Genomic DNA, 20,982 nt, shown 5'->3' with positions numbered 1-20,982 from the left:
TGTCCTTTAAGCTCTGTCACACGTGTGCGTACATACAAGTCCGCATGGGTTGCGTGTTAACATTTTTTTTTGGTTTAGGTTAAGTTGCGGCAGCCGAATAAGTGATTTCTTAGGTTCGATCACTAGGCTGCACAACGGTGGGTCAAAGTAGAAAACAAATTCTTCCCTGCAAACTTTACATAAACCAAAAAAAAAACGTTCCTGCGCAGCTCAAACGCACTTGAATATACGCACAAGTGTGACAGGGGCTTTACGTTGATGACCTCAGACTGCATACGCACTGTCCCATGACGTAATGTGCATACGCAGAACTCCGGGTGATCAGCCTGGCTGGTGAATTGTTAGTGTTTATCAATAATCAGAGGCAAAGTCAACTGTCAACAATAACTAGACACATTTTAACCCTTGACCAGCAGCACGGTACCTTAGTTGCAATGTGTTATCAGGCATGCACAGGAGTAGCCTCCTTCGCAGACTTCCTATGACAGCGGCGTATATATTGGGGGGGGGGGGGTTCTCTAAAGGGAGTTGTTTAGCCAAGGGAGTTGTGTAGCCGAGGGACGGCCGCTGTTCATATCCATATGGACATGAACAGCGGCCGTCCCTCGGCTACACAATTCCCTTGGCTACACAACTCCCTTTAGAGAACCTCCCCCCCCCCCAAAAAAAAATATATATATACGCCGCTGTCATAGGAAGTCTGCGAAGGAGGCTAGCACAGGAGTTAGTTGTTTAGTTGTTGTCTCACGGTAATCACAATAAAATTCACCGGAAACTATAGACAATTTAGTTTCCAAACGTTGTGTCGGAAAAGATATCGTCTGCGAAGGACACACTGGCCAAACATTCAACAGAAACTGTGGTCATGATATCACCCATACATATATACGCGAACACGACATTATACGACGTTCGGTCATAGTGCTCTAACAAGGTGGTATTTGTGTGTTCCCGGGCTGTATTAATGTTGGCACGCGAACGTTTTTTTACTTGGCTGCGGTAAATTGCGCCAGGCATTCCCAAGCTATCGCCAATCGGCCTGACAGTGCCGCCTACAATTGCGATTTTGTGGCAATTGCCAAGATAGCGCAAAACGGCACAAAACGGCGCAGAATTGTGACACTTTTTTCACTGGAAATGTCGTTTTGATGACCTTTAATCTCGCATTGAGTCATAACCTTTAATTTGATTCTGACCTTGGTGCTATGTAAATCAGCATTGTGTGGGCTGAAAGACGATATGATTGCAGGCAGGCGAGATCATCCTAAGAATGGCACGCCCTTTCATTATCCCAATCAATCGTTTGTTTGGTTGTCAAGGGTAACCTATTGGCCACCTATTGTCGCTGGTAAGGTTATATCTTTGACCGAGCGAACACGCCATCGTCAGGGTATCGTCCGACCTGCAGGACGAACTACGCCCCACCATTTGAAGTGCACTACCGTACCTGACAGCAGGGCCAGGAGAGAACGCGTTTTCGTCAAAACAATCAACCGTTTGTTTGGTTGGTAAGGGTAACCTATTGTCGCTGGTAAGGTAATATCTTTGACCGAGCGAACACACTAGATCGCACGACGTAGTTGACGGGCTGCGCCACACCATTTGAAGTGCACTACCGTACCTGGTAACGTTACCTGACAGCAGGTCAGGAGCGAGAGTACCGTTTTCGTAAAACAACTTTATCGTGCGCCATGGGGCCCGCATTCGCCTTGGTTGTCTTCACGACAGTGTTCAATGGTGTAACGGCGGTCGGAACGGGCGTGACGTTCACCAACAGCGCTTACCTGGATGAAGCCATGAACGTCTTTCTGCAGGTGAGCACACAGACTTGTTTGCTTGAACATATCAAAACATTTACCAGGCACCAACTGGTAAAGAGAAGAAAGCGGTCCGAATTATTTTAGCCCACCAAAGAGCTATTATAGTAATCCTCCACTAGTCATGACATAGAAGACAGACGCTGTTTACAGTAGATACAAGTTCATTGTATCGGAGAAATTTCCCAAGGTTTTTTCGACAAGTACAATACCGGGCTTAAAGCCCCGTCCTAGGGATTACAACCCTTTGTAGTAGCGTCAGATGTAATTTTTCTGTTTCAAATGTTACAACCATAAGTTGTATCAACCTTTATTTTAGCCAGCCTTACTTGGTCACCAACAACTCTAGTAATGTAGTTGCTTAATTTCATAAGTATAGAGGCAGTATCATTGTCCTCAGTCTGAGGTCGGCCTCTTAACTTTATTAAAGAGAAGGTAGACAAGAGCGCCATTGTTGTGCCCTCTCACACATGACTAGCCAAACGTTTACATAACTGTCCACACCGGAGAATGCTTTTGTAGTAATACCTGCATCAACAGGCGTGTTCAGAGCGGTACGTGTTTGGCAAAGCATATTCCGGTAGGGTCTTAAAGAATCTTAAAGCCCCTTTCTCACTGGACCCGCGGCACGTTGACGACCTCACTGCGACCAGGCGATTTGACGGTGCGCTCAACGCATTTCATCGGTAGAAAACGAATCTTTTTACGCTTTACTTGTTTTGTTGTCTTTTTAGTCATACTTGAACTTTTTGCATAATATCATAAAGGTAAGGGCAACACAAATCCAAATACAAGTGTCCGCAGCGTCTACGTCTATCATCTGATCGTATCACATTTTATCTAGGAGCCAGGATTTAGAATTTTCCATATTGGAACGAATATAATGTGACAACTGTATGGTCATTACACACCCTAATGCCCTGGGCTCAATTTCGGTCCCCGCTTTGCAAGAGGCATGAAGTGGTGTAGACGATCTGGCCCTGACCAGGCAATACTGAAGTCGGGAAGTACAGCGACATTGCGGTCACAATATTCTTTTTACAGGGAGGGGTTACTAGCGTTTTCCCTTTAACGTGCTCTTGGCACCTCCTCGAGTTCGAGACCCCAATTCTACGGGGAACCGAGATGTCCCGCAATGAACCAGGGTCTTCCACTCTCATAGCAACTATTGGGCCAGGAGCTCAACTGCGAGACTGCTACCAGTTGGGCTATAGGGACATCACCATGACCAAGGCGTCGCCATGTCGTATTAAAATGATTCTGTCTATTTGCCTGTAGTGGCGGAGAGATGAGTCCACCGTCACCATGCAGCTCGAGGTGCAGACCCGCGGCATGGTCGCCGTCGGGTTCTCTCCCAACGGGAACATGCCCGGCTCCGACATCTTCGCCGGGTACGTCGGCGACGACGGCCAGCCGTACTTCCACGTAAGTAACGTCTTTCTGTCAGCTTCGAGATGCTTATTCGGCTTACGCGGCCGGCCGCTTTTCAACTAGGTCGAAGTGGAGGGGGAGGACTCACGGATAAGAATTTTTTTTAAACTTAGTCTTTAACCGTGATAATTTGAATTTGGTCGAGGATGGTTATTGACAGGATGTTCCTGTCGATAATTATTTCTTAACACTATCGACAAGATGTTTCTGTCAATGAGAATATTTTGCCACTATTGACAAATTGTTCCTATTAATTAAGATGTTTTTTTAAGCACTATTGACAGGATCTTCCCGTGAATAAGAATGTTTGGAAGTATTGACAGGATCTTCCTGTAAATAATATTTTTTTGGTACCACTGACAGGATGTTCCTTTGATAATCTTTTGAATAAAATCTTAAGATCCTGCCAACCCAAACGATAACCCTGAGGTTAATACTGTAAATTTGTTTTAAAAATAAGGCGTATTGACTTTCCTGAGCAAAAATGATTTACTAGAATATGAGAATGATAAAAGAAATGGATGTTAAAGAATGATTTATATCAGACTCAACGTATTGAAAGATCAAATCGTTTAACAGGCTCATAACGTTCTTCGGTAATGTCAGTTAAGGAGAAAGACACATGTGTAAAGAACCAAGAGTGCCAGAATTGGAGTAAAAATCATATATGTTGATTCCATGTGGGTAGTTTAGCTCATAATCTTTTTCGCGAGGTCAACGGAGTGAGTGAGGTAGATCATGGGCCATGTCGTATGGTATGTTTTAGAATAATCCATAGTATGTTGACATATCGCCTATGTTGTTTTCAACGTCAAATACTGCTGATTCACGTCCGTAGGAATTAAAACCAGAAAAACGAGACCGCTGCACGAAAACGTTACATGATACGCAACAAAGACAAACAAAACACTACGTACGCTAGGGACGGGTTTGGTTACAGTGCTATGAATCATCTCTACTTAGGCTATAGAAACGACCGTCATGGTTCTGCATTTCTGTTCTGTTGGCTGCCGAGTATAGTGTTTGCTCTTCTTGATATGATCACTAGGTGACTTTGTTTGCCTTTTAAGGCCCTGTCACACTTGTGCGTATATTCAGGTGCGCGTGAGTTGCGCATTAACATCTTTTTTGGGTTTATTGATTATATATCAAAGTAAGGTTTGCGGGGGGGAAAAGTTGTTTTCTGTTTACTTATTCACTTATTCGGCTGCAAACTTAACCTAAACCAAAAACACTTGTATATACGCACAAGTGTGACAGGAGCCTTACTCAATACAATGCCAAGCGCAGTGTGACTATGGTACCGTTGTTTAAGTCACACCGTGGCATTTTCTGATGAACAACATGTTGGTATAGGGATCTGGTGTCATGACAGCTTTTTGGGTGACTTATGTTACAGCTTATACAACATCTTGTACTTTGGAATAATAATTCATTGCTTCAGCTATCCTGTTGTAAAGTCTACAACAAAATTGCCTCTGCAGTTCGAAGGAAAGCTGCCAGAGGACCAAAAGTTATTCATGTGCCACGGGTGTCCCACAATACTTCCTTGCCGTGTGTGTAAAGACAGCCGTCGCTCACAAGTTCTCTTGTGTGACTTGTACAACATCTTATACAACATCTTAGACTTTGGAACAATAATTGTATTGCCAATGAACTGATAGTACTTAGAGCCGGCCCAAAATCGACATTGATCTTCGTCTTGCCAATACCTACTTGTATATCAAATATCATCACAGTCCATCCAGAGGTCCTTGAGTTATTGCTTACAATGGATATGCAGATTTTTGGTTAATAAATAAAGATCTTGTTATTTGTCATGATTGGTCATCATATCTCTAACATCTCTATCGTGGGATCATATCTCTAACATCTCTATCGTAGGATTATTCTTTTTCAAAGCGAATGTGAAAGAATGACCATAAATATTGCCAATTATGTTCTCCAGTACACAGTTCCGGACATTTCGGCCACAACCTACTTGTGTATGGGGTTCAAGGGGGTACAATAGATATGCAGATTTTTGGTTAATGAATAAAGATCTTGTTATTTGTCATGATTGGTCATCATATCTCTATCATCTCTATCGTGGGATCATATCTCTAACATCTCTATCGTAGGATTATTCTTTTTCAAAGCGAATGTGAAAGAATGACCATAAATATTGCCAATTATGTTCTCCAGTACACAGTTCCGGACATTTCGGCCACAACCTACTTGTGTATGGGGTTCAAGGGGGTACAATAGATATGCAGATTTTTGGTTAATGAATAAAGATCTTGTTATTTGTCATGATTGGTCATCATATCTCTATCATCTCTATCGTAGGATTATTACGCGGAGGCGCAGGAGCATCCAGTGTACGATGGGGACTCCAGCCAGAACTACTATGACGTCCTGGCTACCGAGAACGACACACACACCATCGTGTGCTTCACCAGGAGGATCGTGCTGTGTGACTCCAATGACAGGAAAATATACGTAAGTCATGGTGTGTTTGTGTTGCTATGGTTTAGGCACTAGTATAGGAGGACAAAGGATGAGGTCTGCACACACTGCTTGTCTGCTCACAACTGCTATAGGTAGACAGGCGTCTATCTCCTTTGTTGATCACTAATCGGTTACAGATGCATGTCTGATGTCTCTGTCATAGGACCACCAGTGGATATCTTCCTGTAGTTATAACTAAAACATCGATCTTGCACCCTCTAGATGTGATCTCAACATTTGTATGTGTATGTGTGTACTAGGGGTGGGTACCGGTACAGAAAATTCAGGTCCGGTCCAGGTCCAGGTCCAGAGGGTCAGGTCCAGGTCTGGACCTGTACCTGTACCTGATTAAAGTGGTGTCGCAGTACATCATATTTTGGAAAGCGAGACACAAGTACAGGTCTCTGTGAGTCCTACAAATTATGTTAAAATTGTATATTAGAATAATGTGATTATTCTCGGTGCACAGTGTGTACATATGTAGTTGTGTTTTTGGCGACGACTCAGGGGCGAGCCTAATGGTGTATATATATTGTGTGCAGTTTGCAAGAATTCTAGGAATTGCACAGGAATGTGAAAGTCCACGGGACGATAACTCAAGAATGCCTTGATGAATTGTCTTCATGTTTAATGGGTGGGTAGGTCGTTGGAAGACCTTGAAGTGATTGGATTTTGGCACCCCTAGCGGTTTTTTAATGGTACTGCGGGGCACCTTTCGCTTTTGAAATCTCGTGTTCTGAACATGCTATGATCATGATTTTTTAGTTGTGGATAGTTCTGACCAATAAACCATTTATTATTATCATTATCATTATTATAGAACGGGACCAACCGTGTGATCTGGGCCTACCACGCCGATGACCCCACCAGTGAGAGGTCTCTCATCTACCACGGCGCCACCAACCGGGGAAGCCGCAGTCTGCACATCCTCTACCCGCGAACCGAACCGGCGCTGCCTGATGATGTCCAAACCATCGAACTCTTGAACCAAAACGTAAACAGTAATCTTTTACGTTTGGTGATTTCATATTTAAGGCGTATTTTAAAGAAAAGGTGTGAAGATTTTTTTATTATTCAAAGAGGAATCAAATACTAGTAGATGAACAAAGACAAAGTGGCGGCCTACTCAAGTTGTGCACAACTTATATTATAGCCGCCCCTTGTAACGTTACATTGTTGAAAATAAAATGTCTGACAACACACTAAAACATAAATGACAGGAAAAACTAGTTGAACTGAATCCGACACCCCCCCTCCCCCAGCGGAAAAGAAAGCAAAAGAACAAATATAATTCTGTCCAAATGAGATTGAAGATGAACGACACTTTATCCTAGATACAATATCATGATAAACGCACAAAGCAGCTGTTCAACCTTCTTTCCGCTTGCTCACAACAGAATTTGATAATTCCCTTCTATAGATAAATTCAAATACATTCTAGAATGAGACAACCCCCACTGTGTACAAATAGGTAAATGTATCAAAGAATGTTTAGATCTTAGAACTAGTAGTGTAAGTGATAGTTTAAACTTGACATGTTGAAGTATTCATATACTTGTTATACTTGTACGTACGTTGACTATTTTGTATCCCATTGTTGTTGTTTACATGTATAGTTATAGGAGACCTTACGGAAGTCGCTGTTCTTTTGTTGTGTCAATAAAAATGTCTATATAACTCAAAACGTTTGGTTGCAATGACATAGTCCTGAGCGGTTTACATGATTTTACAGTTGATACTAGAAGAACTAATGGAACTACCGCGAAAGAACTTAAAGAATTGAAAGTGAATGTGAGAGAATGACCATGAATATTGCCAATTATGTTCACAGTACACAGTTCCGGACAGTTCGAGCACCACCTACTTGTGCAAGGGGTTCAAGGTGCCAAACCTAGGAGGGAAGAGACATCTCATCAGGGTACGTGAGCAGACAGGCCATGTGTGGCATGCATGTGTTTGTGTGCGTGCATGTGGATATGTTATGTGTATGCGTGTGTGTGTGTGTGTGTGTGTGTGCGCACGCGTGTGTGTGCCTATGTGCATGTGCGCACTCACGTGTGTCCGTGAGTAAATGTTTGTGTGTGTGCGTGTGTGTGTGTGTGCGTGCTTGCGTACGGGTGTGTATGAATGCATGTGTGCACGTCTGTTTATATATGGGTATGCGTGTGCGCGCGCGTGTGTATGTGCGTCTGTATGTGTTTGCGTGCGTGTCTGCGTGTACGTGTGTACATGTGATGTGTACATGCGCGTTTCTGGTACTGACTCGTGTGGATTTGTGTTTGACGACGTTGGTTTTCCGCAGTGGGAGCCGGTGATTCAGTCCGGTAACGAGGGCGTGGTGCACCACTTCGTGCTGTACCAGTGTGGGCCAGGTGTGCCGGACCCTGACACGCACGACGGCGCGGAGTACATCTGTTACTCCAACATGCCGGGGGAGTGGTACCAGTGCAGCATCACTCTACTGGCCTGGGCGATCGGTGGAACGGTGAGACATCTTCAGTTTTCATTTCGTGTTGATTAGCTAGCTTCGCCAAGTTGGATAATACAGTGGATAACAAAACTATATCTCCATTTTTCATGGGACTACCGTTACTTTTGTGGAGAGCCGGTTACAAAGAGTTTAGATGCCGATATTGTTTTGTTTGTTTATTGTTTATTGTTTGCATGCATGTGTACAATTATAAAACCATAGATAAACAGGGCAAATAAAAACATGCAGGGGGGGTCAGAAGCCTATGTGGCTTTTCGTGGGGCCCCCTCGAAACTAGACAGTAGTTATACATAATCAAAATGAAGCAAAATTAACGAAAGAACAAATAAAAATTATACCATAAAGAAGAGGAACAAGTAAGTAAATTTTGAGTTGTAAACATCATATACAATTTATAAAGACAGATCAAAATCATACAAAAATTATAATCATGTGAATTATTCTAATCAAATATCGTCGTACCCATGTCACAGCAGGAAAATAGCTCACCCGACGAGTCTGGGAGATCTACAAGGACATTTTTGGCAACAAGACGGCCGGTGTCCGTTCAATCACGGCGCAATTTGTAGGGATTGGTCAATGTTGCGCAGGTCTCCACAAGCCTACTAGAATCTAATTGCAACCCTGGCCTGGGGGCATTCCTTAGTACTGTGCACATTGTGCCGAATGTAAATCGGCATTGACGGATGTCAGTCAAATGAATAAGCAATTTCATTCTTTATGGTCGAATGGATCGGAAGGTCATTCTTAGTTAGAGATGATGTTCACTAGCTGCAATTATCATACTTTTACATTAATCCAGGTCTTCAACTTACCAGACAACGCTGGGATCTCCATGGGGGATACGAATGATCCTACTTTCCTCATGATGGAAACACATTATGACAACCCGGACCTGAGGAACGGTAAGACGGACCCTACAGTCGATGGAGTTGAGATAGTTCCAACTGCTCATGCGCAGCGAGTTGCACTGTGGGTAATATTTCGAAGTTAACGGTACCCGAGGCATAAACACGTATCCAAACACGTCTTAACGTGTATTAACAATGGTGTAGACAAGAAACGTTTACAAGTTAGGGGCCTTCATTGTTTACATATAACCCAGAATGCATCTCAATGAGCATGCGCAGTTGGAACAATGAACAGGCCTCTTTGAAAATGTGTTTGTATATTTGCATAATTACATGTCTCTTTTGCAATATTACACTCCCTACACTCCCTAAAAGAGACTGGCTGATGCAGGCAGTGTCTTTAGACTGGATATGAGTAATATGCTCATGCTGTTTTATCCCAGATATCGTGGACAGTTCCGGATTGCGGCTCTACCTTACTTCAACACTGCGAACGAACGAAGTCGGCGTGCTGCAGGTAGGAGTTGAGGTGGGGCAGTCCCAGAAAATTCCGCCAGGGAGCGCTTCTCACACCACCGTGGCTCACTGCTATTCCGAATGCCTGCAACAGGTGAACGTCTTAAATTAATGTTGGTCATGTCTTGTGTTTCTGTAATATTCTGACGCTGATATAACTTTTGTTTGAATTTGGATTTTAGACATTAGATACCTGTATATGACACATATGAATCTATCCGTCTATATCGACATATGCATTATAACCACCCTTCGGCGTAACACAGCGGCTTCGCAGACACGCGGCGCGGTAGCAGCTGTTCAATTTACACTGAATGACCTGTCACGCCTTACCTTTGCACATCTAGCTTAAGGCATTATTCACAGCTATCTAGTGAGGGTGTCCATACTGTGCTTGGCGGCAACAAGTTCCTTCAGTTCTAAATTTTAGATGCTTCCATAGATGACAGTTTTCATGTCAGTTCGGGGAAGGGCGCCAATGTACATGGCAGAACTCTTTCGATGAAAGTCTCCACCTACACAAAGAGATCGAACACGCACAGAGGCCAAACGAATTCGGGATTACGACCCCCACCTGCTTCACTGTCCTTCAGCTAGAGTAGCATCATACCTCAGCAGTCTACAACATTATGGGACTGAGTTATGGAACAGCCTCTCGCTGAAACAAAGAACTGCACTTACTTACAAGTCCTTTAATAATGGCACTACCGGCGGTAATTGATATCTGTACTGTATGTAACATGGCTTTTATGCTTGATTGGTTATTATTGTTACTGTGTTATTAGTCGTAGTTTGTGTTTTTATACGTAAAATCAGGGCTACCTAAATAAAAGGCTTCACAGTCTGAGTGTATTCTCCCTGAAAAAATGAAATAAATGAAATGAATGAATCCCTCCTATGATACAGGGAATGGAGGACGTTTCGGCGACTTCTTTGAATGTCCTTGCCGCGTTTGCGCACGCCCACCTGGCCGGCAGGAGCGTGAGCGTCCGGCACGTCCGAGGGGCGAATGAGCGCCAGGAGTTGTTCAAAGACGAGTTCTACGACTTCAACTACCAGGAAACCGTCCCCATGGAGCAGGCAACACAAATTCTGCCGGTACGGTCTTTGCTATTTCAAATTTCTTCTTTCTTTTAAAGGCACCCAGAGTATTTTATGAGGCTTGAAAACTGGAAATATTCTAGTTGCTGTAATCTCTATGAAATTGACATCTAATGCCACTGTTTACCACATTCGCGTACGGATTTCTTTTCAAAAGCGCTCAAAAGCGGCACAAAAATAAGTCACATGGTGATCTTTTAGTTTCACGCGTCTAGTGTAAATAGACCGATGCCATAGCCCCGCCCACCTTCGTCAAAACGTAGAAATGCAAAATTAAAACATAAAAATGCAAACATTTGACGGACATGCAGTCATTCTCTCATTGGTCGAACCGCTAATTGTGATGGACAGTCAGGATCAGTCTATTAGGGCTTGGATTTTCTATCAGTTCTCACCTCACAACGACATCGTATCTTTGCTCCTTTAATGTCGATATGTAATGGTATATATTGTTATTGAAACTTACTATGTGTAGGAATGACTTAGAAAGTTTTTTAATTCAAATTTCAAGCCTCATAAAATGCTCTGGGTGCCTTTAAGATATGATGGTACGTCATATCTGCCAAATGGCATGTCAATATAACATGTTTGTCATTGTTTAAGAAAATGTTGTACACTTTTGTAGATACTTTTGGTGTGACAGTTTTTGTAAGATTTATTCCTGTTGTCATAATGTCTCATGATGCCAGCCGACACAACTCGGAATAGATAGACTAGTTTACCATTTGTGTAAGTCTGCTTCTCTCTCGAATAGCAAGGTTCTTTTATTCACAACAAAGTATTTTACAAGTGCCGACGTTTCGACGACTGTCTGTCATCTTCATCAGGGCAATACTAAAGAGTATCAGAGGACTGTCTGTGATCTTCATCAAGGCAATGCACAAGAGTACTTAGACGACTGTCTGTCATCTTCATCAGGGCAAGAGTATTGCCCTGATGAAGATGACAGACAGTCGTCGAAACGTCGGCTCTTGTAAAATACTTGGTTGTGAATAAAGGAACCTTGCTATTCAGTCATTCGCCAACCTGATGAAATTATTCAGTGTAAGGATGTTTCTCTCTTGTTCCTTAGGGCGACAGCATCTTGATGGAGTGTACCTACGACACGACGGACAGAAGCGACGTCACTTACGTATGTTGCATTCGCATGACTAAATCTTTACATCTGTGCAGGATTTCCTATGTGTGCGGAGGTTTTCTTTTAAGATTTCGGTGTGTCTGTTCGTATATTTGCTTGTCAGTGTGTCCGTAGTAATGTGAATGAGGTAAAGTGACTGGTTCCCACATGTTAGGCACGTCGGGAACAATGACAGGAAGTTAGGTCAAAAGACTCTGAATAGATGATGCCATTTCCTGTCTTCTATTTCCAGCAATATGCCTGTCTTTTGCCATATATGGGCGCCAGTGGGAAAGATGCTTTGCGATGTGCCGATAGGCAGGCATAATATTTAAAAAATGTCTGATATAAGGAGGCATAAGGAAGCTTTGTTCTTGTTTATACATCAAATTTGCCTTACATTTCAAGCTACATTCATCAAAAATCGAAAGGACACCACACACTTAAGGACTCTGCCTACTCCATTCACGTTTTTGTTCAATTTTGTTTGGTATTTTTTTTCAACATTTAAACACTGTAATTTATCCCGTGTTCAGGGAGGTCTGGCTACTCAGAACGAGATGTGTATCGCCTGGCTGCTGTACTACCCCAAGATGGAACTGAGTCGGTGTGAGAGCTGGCCTATGTCATACTGGTACCTGTATAGTCTAGGCGCCACAGCCACAGTGTTCAGGTAAACTTCGAGTCGTCATGTCTTAAATGAGTATCTCTCTGGGCTGCGCCTAATTGCGCCAAATTGCGAATAAACATCTAACACTAGCAGCATAATAAAACGTCTTTAACAAGTGTCGCATTGAAGAATTATTTCCACGGCGAAAGTCTGGGTTGATCTTACCTCATGTAACGAATGTAGCAACGTAGCACTCTACCATAATATTTGTTCAAACAAGGAGGTTTAATCATAAACCTCCTTGGTTCAAAGCACTTTGAAACTAGTAGGGTGTCTGCACTGCCAGGATATTTCTGGATGGGAGCCCATTGTTTTGAGTGTAATTTTATTAGGTCACACTCACTGTCCGAAAACTGGGATGCATTGCCCAGAGAGAATCCAGTCATGCCACCGATCTTGTGCCCTTGGGAAAGACTTTCCTCGCTCTACCCAGGTGTACAATGGGTACCTGACTTAGGTTGGGGAGGTGAAAGTAGGTGGAAGGAGAGGGTTGGTCTCTGCCTTCCAATACCGTGCCCTAGACACAATACTGGATTAACAACCCACTGACCCTACGGCTTCAAAAGGCTACGTATACCATGAGATTACCACTACCATTACGATCAAAAAGGCTATGAGACTACAGTGTCCTTTACCATCTATCTCTTCACTGAACTGAACTCATCTCTCTCCCATTTCTCATTAGCGATACCAGGGCCGATTTTATCGCCACGGCGCCAGACAACTTGGTGAACCTGACCGCTGATGAGATCATCCCGCACGTGACTTGGACTGACGAGATACGGGCAGCGTTTCAGGTCGGTGATACGTTTATTTTTTGTTTTGTCAGTGATAGTTTCGACAGAAGAACTTCGGAACATGCCGGCTTGGGCGTATACGTAAGGCAAAGCTTTCCACGACAAGAGCCAAAACTAAAGATCTTATACCTCCGTGAAATATTTTTTTCGTGTGCTTTGTTTGGCTGTAGTTGATTATCTATGCAAACATATGTTTTGATAAAGGCCCTGTCACACTTGTGCGTATGAGTTGCGCGTGAACATCTTTTTGGTTTATGTAAAGTTTGCAGGGAAAAATTTCGTTTCTACTTAATTCACCCACCGCTGTGCAGCCTAGTTATCGAAGCAAAGAAATGACTTCTTCGGCTGCAAACTTACTCCAAACAAAAACCTGTTAATACGCAACTCATGCAGACTTGCATATACGCACAAGTGTGACAGGGCCCTTATGATTTTATGAGTCCATTGATCAGTTTCTGTCACTCTACGATGAACGTGGCTAGCACATGCATGGAAATCATACTTATATATCAAAGATATGTATGTGTAATGGTGCATGTTTATAGATTGATTTGGACAAACAACCAAAGTGACATAGTACTTTTTACAGAATAAATGGTGCCTTTTGGTGGTTGCACTATACATGGGTATCTTACAAGTTTTTATTAATTTTCACTTCAATGCAGATTTTTTCCTCTGTTTATGTGTTTAGTGATGTGCTGACGTCTTGTGTTGTTGTTTTACAATAGCAAGGGGAAACACAGGCGCAAAGGTTCGAGCAGTGCGTGGACAAGAACAATAATGTAGTGCACGGGAACAGAACGGTCAGTACAGCTCCTCTCTACTTAAAACAATAGTAATCTCCAAACAGATGTACAGACCTGACTATCAATCCCTCTTATTTAGTACTGAAGAGTATAGTAGCATTAAAACCCGAATTAAAAAGTAGTCGGGATAGTGGTATTGTGATGACTTTATCCCATATTTTCACCAGTATGAGATTATGATTATTATCCAAATCTCATACTGGCGAACCCAATCTCATAGTGGTGAAAATATGGGATAAAACCATCACAATACTACTATCCCGGCTATTTTCTTCATCCAGGTTTTAATGCTACTTTACTGTTCAGTTCTAAATGATAGGGATAATAATAAAGGCTAGATGTACCGCTGGCAAAACGGCACCCACCCAAGGGCCTCAGGTGGAAAATATGTCACCGATCTGCTTGGAGATCTTCTTGGAGATCTGTTATATAATTTTGACACATTTTTTCGTCTCGTTTCTGAAAAGTCACATGTAAGAAGTTAGTGGCATCGTGTGGCGCAATCGGTAGGGTGTTTCGCCCACAACCGAGAGGTCCCGGGTTCGAAACCACCGATATGCCCCGACTCTGATAGGACGTTAAATGGAGGTCCCGTGTTTGAGGAGAGCCACGCCTCGAGCACTTTAAAGAATCCACAGCACTTATCGAAAAGAGTGGGGGTCCTTCCTGGTGTGAGTGGTTCGAAAACCTACAGTACTATGGCCGCACATGGGTTCGCCCTTAGTAATAGCCCCCAAGTGAAGCAATAAATAAATAGAGAATAAAAGAAGTTAGTGGGTCGTTTATCCCCAAGAAGGCATGAGGGTCGTTTGAAAATCGGGGGTCTACACATGCATTTATTGATTGATACACGTAGAATTCAGGAGGTTTCGTTTTCTTATGCTTAGGATTAGGATCGTTTGGACATCGCGGAAGTCTACTTTACTTGTGTTGGGACGGATGTTTGAACGCTGACCATGAATGAATCTGATCCAGTTTTATAGCCTAAAATCCAAACCTATTATAGCTCCCGAGTCTCTCTCCGCAAATATCATAGCCTGGAATCCAAACCTATTATAGCTCCCGAGTCTCTCTCCGCAATACATGTGGGACACATGCAGCTATATTGCTGGTGTCGTGACCCACACATAATATCCTCCTTGTTACACTTGGGTGGAGCGAGGCATAAGAAAATGAAACCTCCAGTGGTCTTTTTTTTTAACGATCTCGCTCAATGCAAGGCCGTAAGAGGCCACTTCTCGGCATTGAACTAATTGAACTAATGTGGCATAGGTGACAGACATCGGTGTATGTTTGTTTTGAAGGTTTGTAGGGTGTATTCGGGGGAAAAGCAGTGGGCTGGGAGGGAATTCCAAAGTTTTGCAGTTCGTGGAAAAAAGCTGTTGCTGTAGAATGACTTTGAGGCAGTAGTAGTGCAGTATAGTGGTGTGAGTCAGAGGAGAACCAGGTAGTACGCTGAAAAAGTATCTGTGGTGGGACGAGTTGTGAAAGTTCTTCGGAACACTGGCCGTGGAATTATCTATAGGTCTACATGTATTTATCGATTTCTTTATTTTTAGCGCCCTGTGCCCCCCGTGATTGAGTTCCCGTGGGTGGCGGCAGACGAGTGCTCCGGTGTGGACGCCGTTACCGCCATCACTGTCGCCAACGTGCTGCTGCTCGCCGTGGGCTACGTCATCATAGCCTTCGTGTGAAACCTCACTTCATCTGCATAGCCGTGTCAACAGTTTGTGTACACCATGCCCCCCTCCCACTGCATAACAACTCTTCGAAATAGGCAGATCTGGAAATAGGCCGGTCCATGCTTCCAAATGCGCACGCACAGCGAGATGCACTGTGGGTAATATGTCAAGGTTGAAGGCCCCTGAGACATTAACTAAACACGTCTGCACTTTATTCAAGCAGAGTCTAGACAAGAATCATTTGCAAGTTAGGGACATTTGTCTTTGATATATTGCCCACGATGTATCTCGCTGTGCGTGCGCAATTAGAACCATGAATCGGTTCATTGACCATTGACCTCACAAAAGCCAATGAGTTTCTATTCAATTTAAAAAAAAATATCTTCCGTTAACTTCATCCTCGTTGCATTCAATTCTCACTACTTTTACTCACTCCTCTTATAATCCACCCACTGTAACGTTATCAAAATTAAGATTGATTTGGTTCTTCACTTTTCACCATAATTCTAAAACATAAGGAGCACAGCTAGACAGATTGTAAAGGTCCTGGGCCTCTGTTGGCGTATTGGACTGTGTGTGAAGTTTACAGGGTCACCTTTGTGGCCTTCCTGTTTGGGTGTATATTTGCAGTGGATTGCCGCGATTTGCTTCAGTTTTTTTTTTTTAAATTCAATGATGTACGTAGATGATATAGTAGCGTGCGTAGTCCAGTGGTTAGTGACCCTGCCTCTGGACGAGGATGCCGTGAGTTTGAACCCCAACTGTTGTCGCTCACCTGACTTGCGCACTAGTAGAAAGGGTCGCAGTCTTTGGGACGGGACGTTAAGCCGCCGTCCACTGTTCATTGTACTTGTCGAAAAGAGCTAGGGAACTTTATCCAGTATAATGAACCTGTACATACTGTATATATCGCCGGTCTTCTCTGTATCGATCAATGGAAGAGTAGCTTAACTGTTCATTGAGCTAAAGTGGTTCCAGGGCACTTTCTAGAACCTTAAAGATGAAGTGCCATGGTTTAAATCCTATTACTAATCAAAAATGAAAATGTCTTCTGCAGATTGATTTAATTCATGACTGAATTGGACTCGTCCTCTGTGCTATACATGATATATATGTTAATGAATTAATCTAAAATTATTGGATTCAAAATTTGTGCAGAATTTTGTTCAGAAGCTTGAATACTTGATTTTTGGCAACGTATCTTATATGAAACTTGGGTTCAGCTGTAACTCTATGGTTACCTTAATTTCAGTTGTGTTTTTCATATACAACGTCTTTGGAGAGAGAAATATAATATTTGTGACTGCAAAAGGTGATGTAACAAATGTATGACATTAACAAAATGATCATCCAGATTGTGTAAGACTGTTGCAGGGACTTGATGTTGGGTAAAGGCACAAAGGATGCCGAAGAGTATATATCATGTACAGCATTACAGGACATATTGTGTTAGGTAAAAATGCTAACTACATGCTTTTGATAGGGAAAATCTTAATCTGTAACTGGAGTGACTTTGGATGAATTTCATTTCTATCATCAAGACAATACTGATGTCTTGATACATTTTGATAAAGTTGTAAGGTGTGAATCTCTTACTGGTCTGTAATTGTATCTACCTTACATTCTGTTGGAGTGAATAAATGCTGCGGTGTTTATACATCATCTCAACTGCCTCTTTGAGTGGCCAAACATTCTGTGCCCGTGCCAAACAGTGTTATGCTTCTGTGAGATCTGTGAGAGCGGACGACCTTGTTCTCGTTGATGTTTACACCATAGTAACGAACGCATGCAGAACAAGATATCAAAAGCGGAAGTCCCGCTGCAGTATCTAGGCAAGGCGCTAGGGGCCAAAATGTAATAATTTCCAGCTTTGTCAGACCCTATCATCACACCAAGTATGAAATCAATCCATCTAGCGGTTCTTGATTTATTTTGTTTACAGACGGTACTTGTTTACAGACAGCTACTGAAAATATAACCTCCATGACATTTCATATGGATATAATTCTCGACCGATATATACTTGTTATTCCAGAATGATACATATTGTGAGATCACGACACACCTTTAGTTATGCATGTCACCACAACATCCACTTTCTAGATGATTAGGGTTGCGGTGAGCCCGGTTTCGCATAATGAGTTCCTTTGAACTCTTTTAGTTCTTCTTCAATATTCACAAACTTACGCAAGTTATCCGGTATGCAGGAAAAACAAGTCTACGATATAACGATTAAGAGCTTGTGTACGTGACCGATGTAAACGGTCTCCGCAATTAGATAGAGTACACAAAATTTTGCTATTGTTTTTGATAATTAATGACAAAATTTTATACTTGACCATAAGCAAGCTCTGTTTCGTAGTCCAGTCAAATGATACACTTAATCAGTAAATAACTACTAAGACGCGGTAAGTCACTCCTATAGTTATGTAGCCTCCATAGCAGGCTTTGAAACGGCTTTTGGGGGGGCTAAATGATCCTAAATAATACACTTTTTGCAGCCAGCCCGTAGGTATCAGCCACCCCGTAACCAACTCGCCGCGAGATGGTTACGGGGTGGCTGATAGTTACGGGCTAGCTGCAAAAAAAGTGTATTATTTAGCCCCCCCAAAAGCCGGTTCAAAGCCTGCTGTGGAGGCTAATAGTTATGCATGTTACCACAACATCCACTTTCTAGACAATCAGAGTTGTCACTATTCAAGAGAGCCGAGTCTAGAGCACAGTTAGGAGACCTACGCTAGTGATCAAGAAGTTGATTTGCAGGATATGTTCCTGGTTGAAATAAAACCATCCTAATTTATTCGATAGTTAATTCGATTCCTGCTTTAGTTAATATATGTCTCTCTTGTTTGGTATCGATAGAATTGTCTTGCTGCCCACGCTTGGTGTATAAGAAAACTGTAGAAAGTGGAAACACAACACGAGTGGTTCAAAGAGCATTAATACACACCCCTATGTCACCCGTGTCTCAAAAGGAGCTCCTTTTACTTCTTTTACTTCTTCTTCAATATTCACAAACTTACGCAAGTTATCCGGTATGCAGGAAAAACAAGACTACGCTATGCCGATCAAGAGCTTGTGTACGTGAGCGATGTAAATGGTTTCCGCAATGAAATAGATTACACGATGTGCTCCAATTTACGATAATCAATGACAAGATTTTATACTACAACATGAATAAGGTCTGTTTCTTAGTCCAGTTGTAAATTAATACAGTAAATAAGAAAATTACATATACTACTTATGCGTTGCGTCTCTCCTATAGTTATGCATATTACCACAACATCCACTTTCTAGACAATGTTGTTAATTTTCAAGAGAGCCCGGTTTAGAACAGTTAGGAGAGCTACGCTAGCGATCAGGTTGTTGACATGCAGGATATGTTCCTGATTGAAATAAAATTATCAAAAAATTATTTGATGAATATTTGCGGCTTTAATAGATATATTTGTCACTTGTTTAGTATTGATTTAACTGCGTTGTTGTTCAAACCTTGGTGTATCGAAAGGCTGTGGACAGTGGAAACACAACACGAGTGGTTCAAAGAGCACCAATCCACACCCCTCTGTATAAAATGAGCTCCTTTGAACTCTTGTGCGTTTTCTTCAATATTCACAAACTTACGCAAGTTATCCGGTATGCAGGAAAACAAGTCTACGCTATGCCGATTAAGAGCTTGTGTACGTGACCGATGATAAACGGTCTCCGGAATGAAATAGAGTACACAAAATTTTGCTATTGTTTTATGATAATCAATGACAAAATTTTACACTTGACCATAAGCAAGCTCTGTTTCGTAGTCCAGTTAAATGATACAGTTAATCAGAAAATTACTGCTGATACACGGTATGTCACTCCTATAGTTATGCATGTTACCACAACATCCTATTTCTACACAATTAGAGTTGTTACTATTCAAGAGAGCCCAGTTTAGAACACAGTTAGGAGAGCTGCGCTACTGATCAGGTTGTTGACATGCAGGATATGTTCCTGATTGAAATGAAATTATCCAAAATTTATTTTATGACTACTTTCGGCTTGATTGAATATATTTGTCACTTACTTGGTATCGATACAATTGTCTTGCTGCCCAAGCCTTGGTCAATAGGAAGGCTGTTGGGAAGTGAAAACACAACACGAGAGGTTCAAAGAGCACTAATCCACACCCCTGTGTCTCAAAAGGAGCTTCTTTAAATTCTTTTACTTTTATTCAATATTCACAAACTTACGCAAGTTATCCGGTATGCAGGAAAAACAAGTCTACGCTATGCCGATTAAGAGCTTGTGTACGTGACCGATGATAAACGGTCTCCGCAATGAAATAGAGTACACAAAATTTTGCTATTGTTTTATGATAATCAATGACAAAATTTTACACTTGACCATAAGCAAGCTCTGTTTCGTAGTCCAGTTAAATGATACACTTAATCAGAAAATTACTGCTAATACGCGGTAAGTCACTCCTGTAGTTATGCATGTTACCACAACATCCACTTTCTAGACAATTAGAGTTGTTGCTATTCAAGAGAGCCCAGTTTAGAACACAGTTAGGAGAGCTGCGATTGTGATCATGATGTTGACCTGCAGGATAAGTTTCTGATAGATATAGATTTATCGAAATTTATTTGATGGCTATTTTTAGCTTTATCAAATATATTTCTCACTTGTAGGATATCTAGTTAACTGCCTAGTTTCCCAAACCTTGGTGTATTAGAAGGCTGTGGAAAGTGACAACAAAACAAGAGTGGTTCAAAGAGCACTAATCCACACCCCTGTGTCTCAAAAGGAGCTCCTTTGAACTCTTTTATTTCTTCAATATTCACAAACTTACGCAAGTTATCCGCTATGCAGGAAAAACAAGTCTACGCTATGCCGATTGAGAGCTTGTGTACGTGACCGATGAAAAAGGTCCCCACAACAAAATGGATTGCACAATCAATATGTTGCTATTTTCTAACGATAATCAATGACATGATTTTACACTTCAACATACATGTATAAGCAAGCTCTGTTTCTTAGTCCAATTATAAAATGATACGATAAATAAGAAAATTACTACTAATACATTGTAAGTCAGTCCTATAGTTATGCATGTTACCACAACATCCACTTTCTAGACAATTAGACTTGTTACTATTCAAGAGAGCCGAGTTTAGAACACAGGTAGGAGAGCTGCGCTTTGCGATCAGCACATGAGTGTGTGCGAGCCGACG

General features: G+C 42.1%; 1 protein-coding gene across 1 annotated transcript; it reads left to right on the top strand.

Moving 5' to 3' along the window:
• The first annotated feature begins 1,390 nt into the window (after positions 1 to 1,390).
• LOC136438786 (DBH-like monooxygenase protein 1 homolog) lies at positions 1,391 to 17,426 on the top strand. The gene is made up of 14 exons (XM_066433731.1): positions 1,391 to 1,814; positions 3,096 to 3,242; positions 5,577 to 5,729; positions 6,559 to 6,732; positions 7,570 to 7,656; positions 8,041 to 8,223; positions 9,032 to 9,134; positions 9,524 to 9,690; positions 10,503 to 10,694; positions 11,770 to 11,829; positions 12,351 to 12,487; positions 13,170 to 13,281; positions 14,010 to 14,084; positions 15,647 to 17,426. Exons 1-14 carry the CDS (start codon positions 1,692 to 1,694, stop codon positions 15,779 to 15,781), a joined length of 1,848 nt encoding a protein of 615 aa, XP_066289828.1. The 5' UTR covers positions 1,391 to 1,691; the 3' UTR covers positions 15,782 to 17,426.
• Positions 17,427 to 20,982: the final 3,556 nt, after the last annotated feature.

The sequence above is a fragment of the Branchiostoma lanceolatum genome, chromosome 7 (assembly GCF_035083965.1).
Source record: "Branchiostoma lanceolatum isolate klBraLanc5 chromosome 7, klBraLanc5.hap2, whole genome shotgun sequence".
NCBI classification, from domain to species: Eukaryota; Metazoa; Chordata; class Leptocardii; order Amphioxiformes; family Branchiostomatidae; genus Branchiostoma; species Branchiostoma lanceolatum.
The sequence above is the reverse complement of the archived record's forward strand: the minus strand, read 5'-3'. Positions and strand labels throughout refer to the sequence as shown.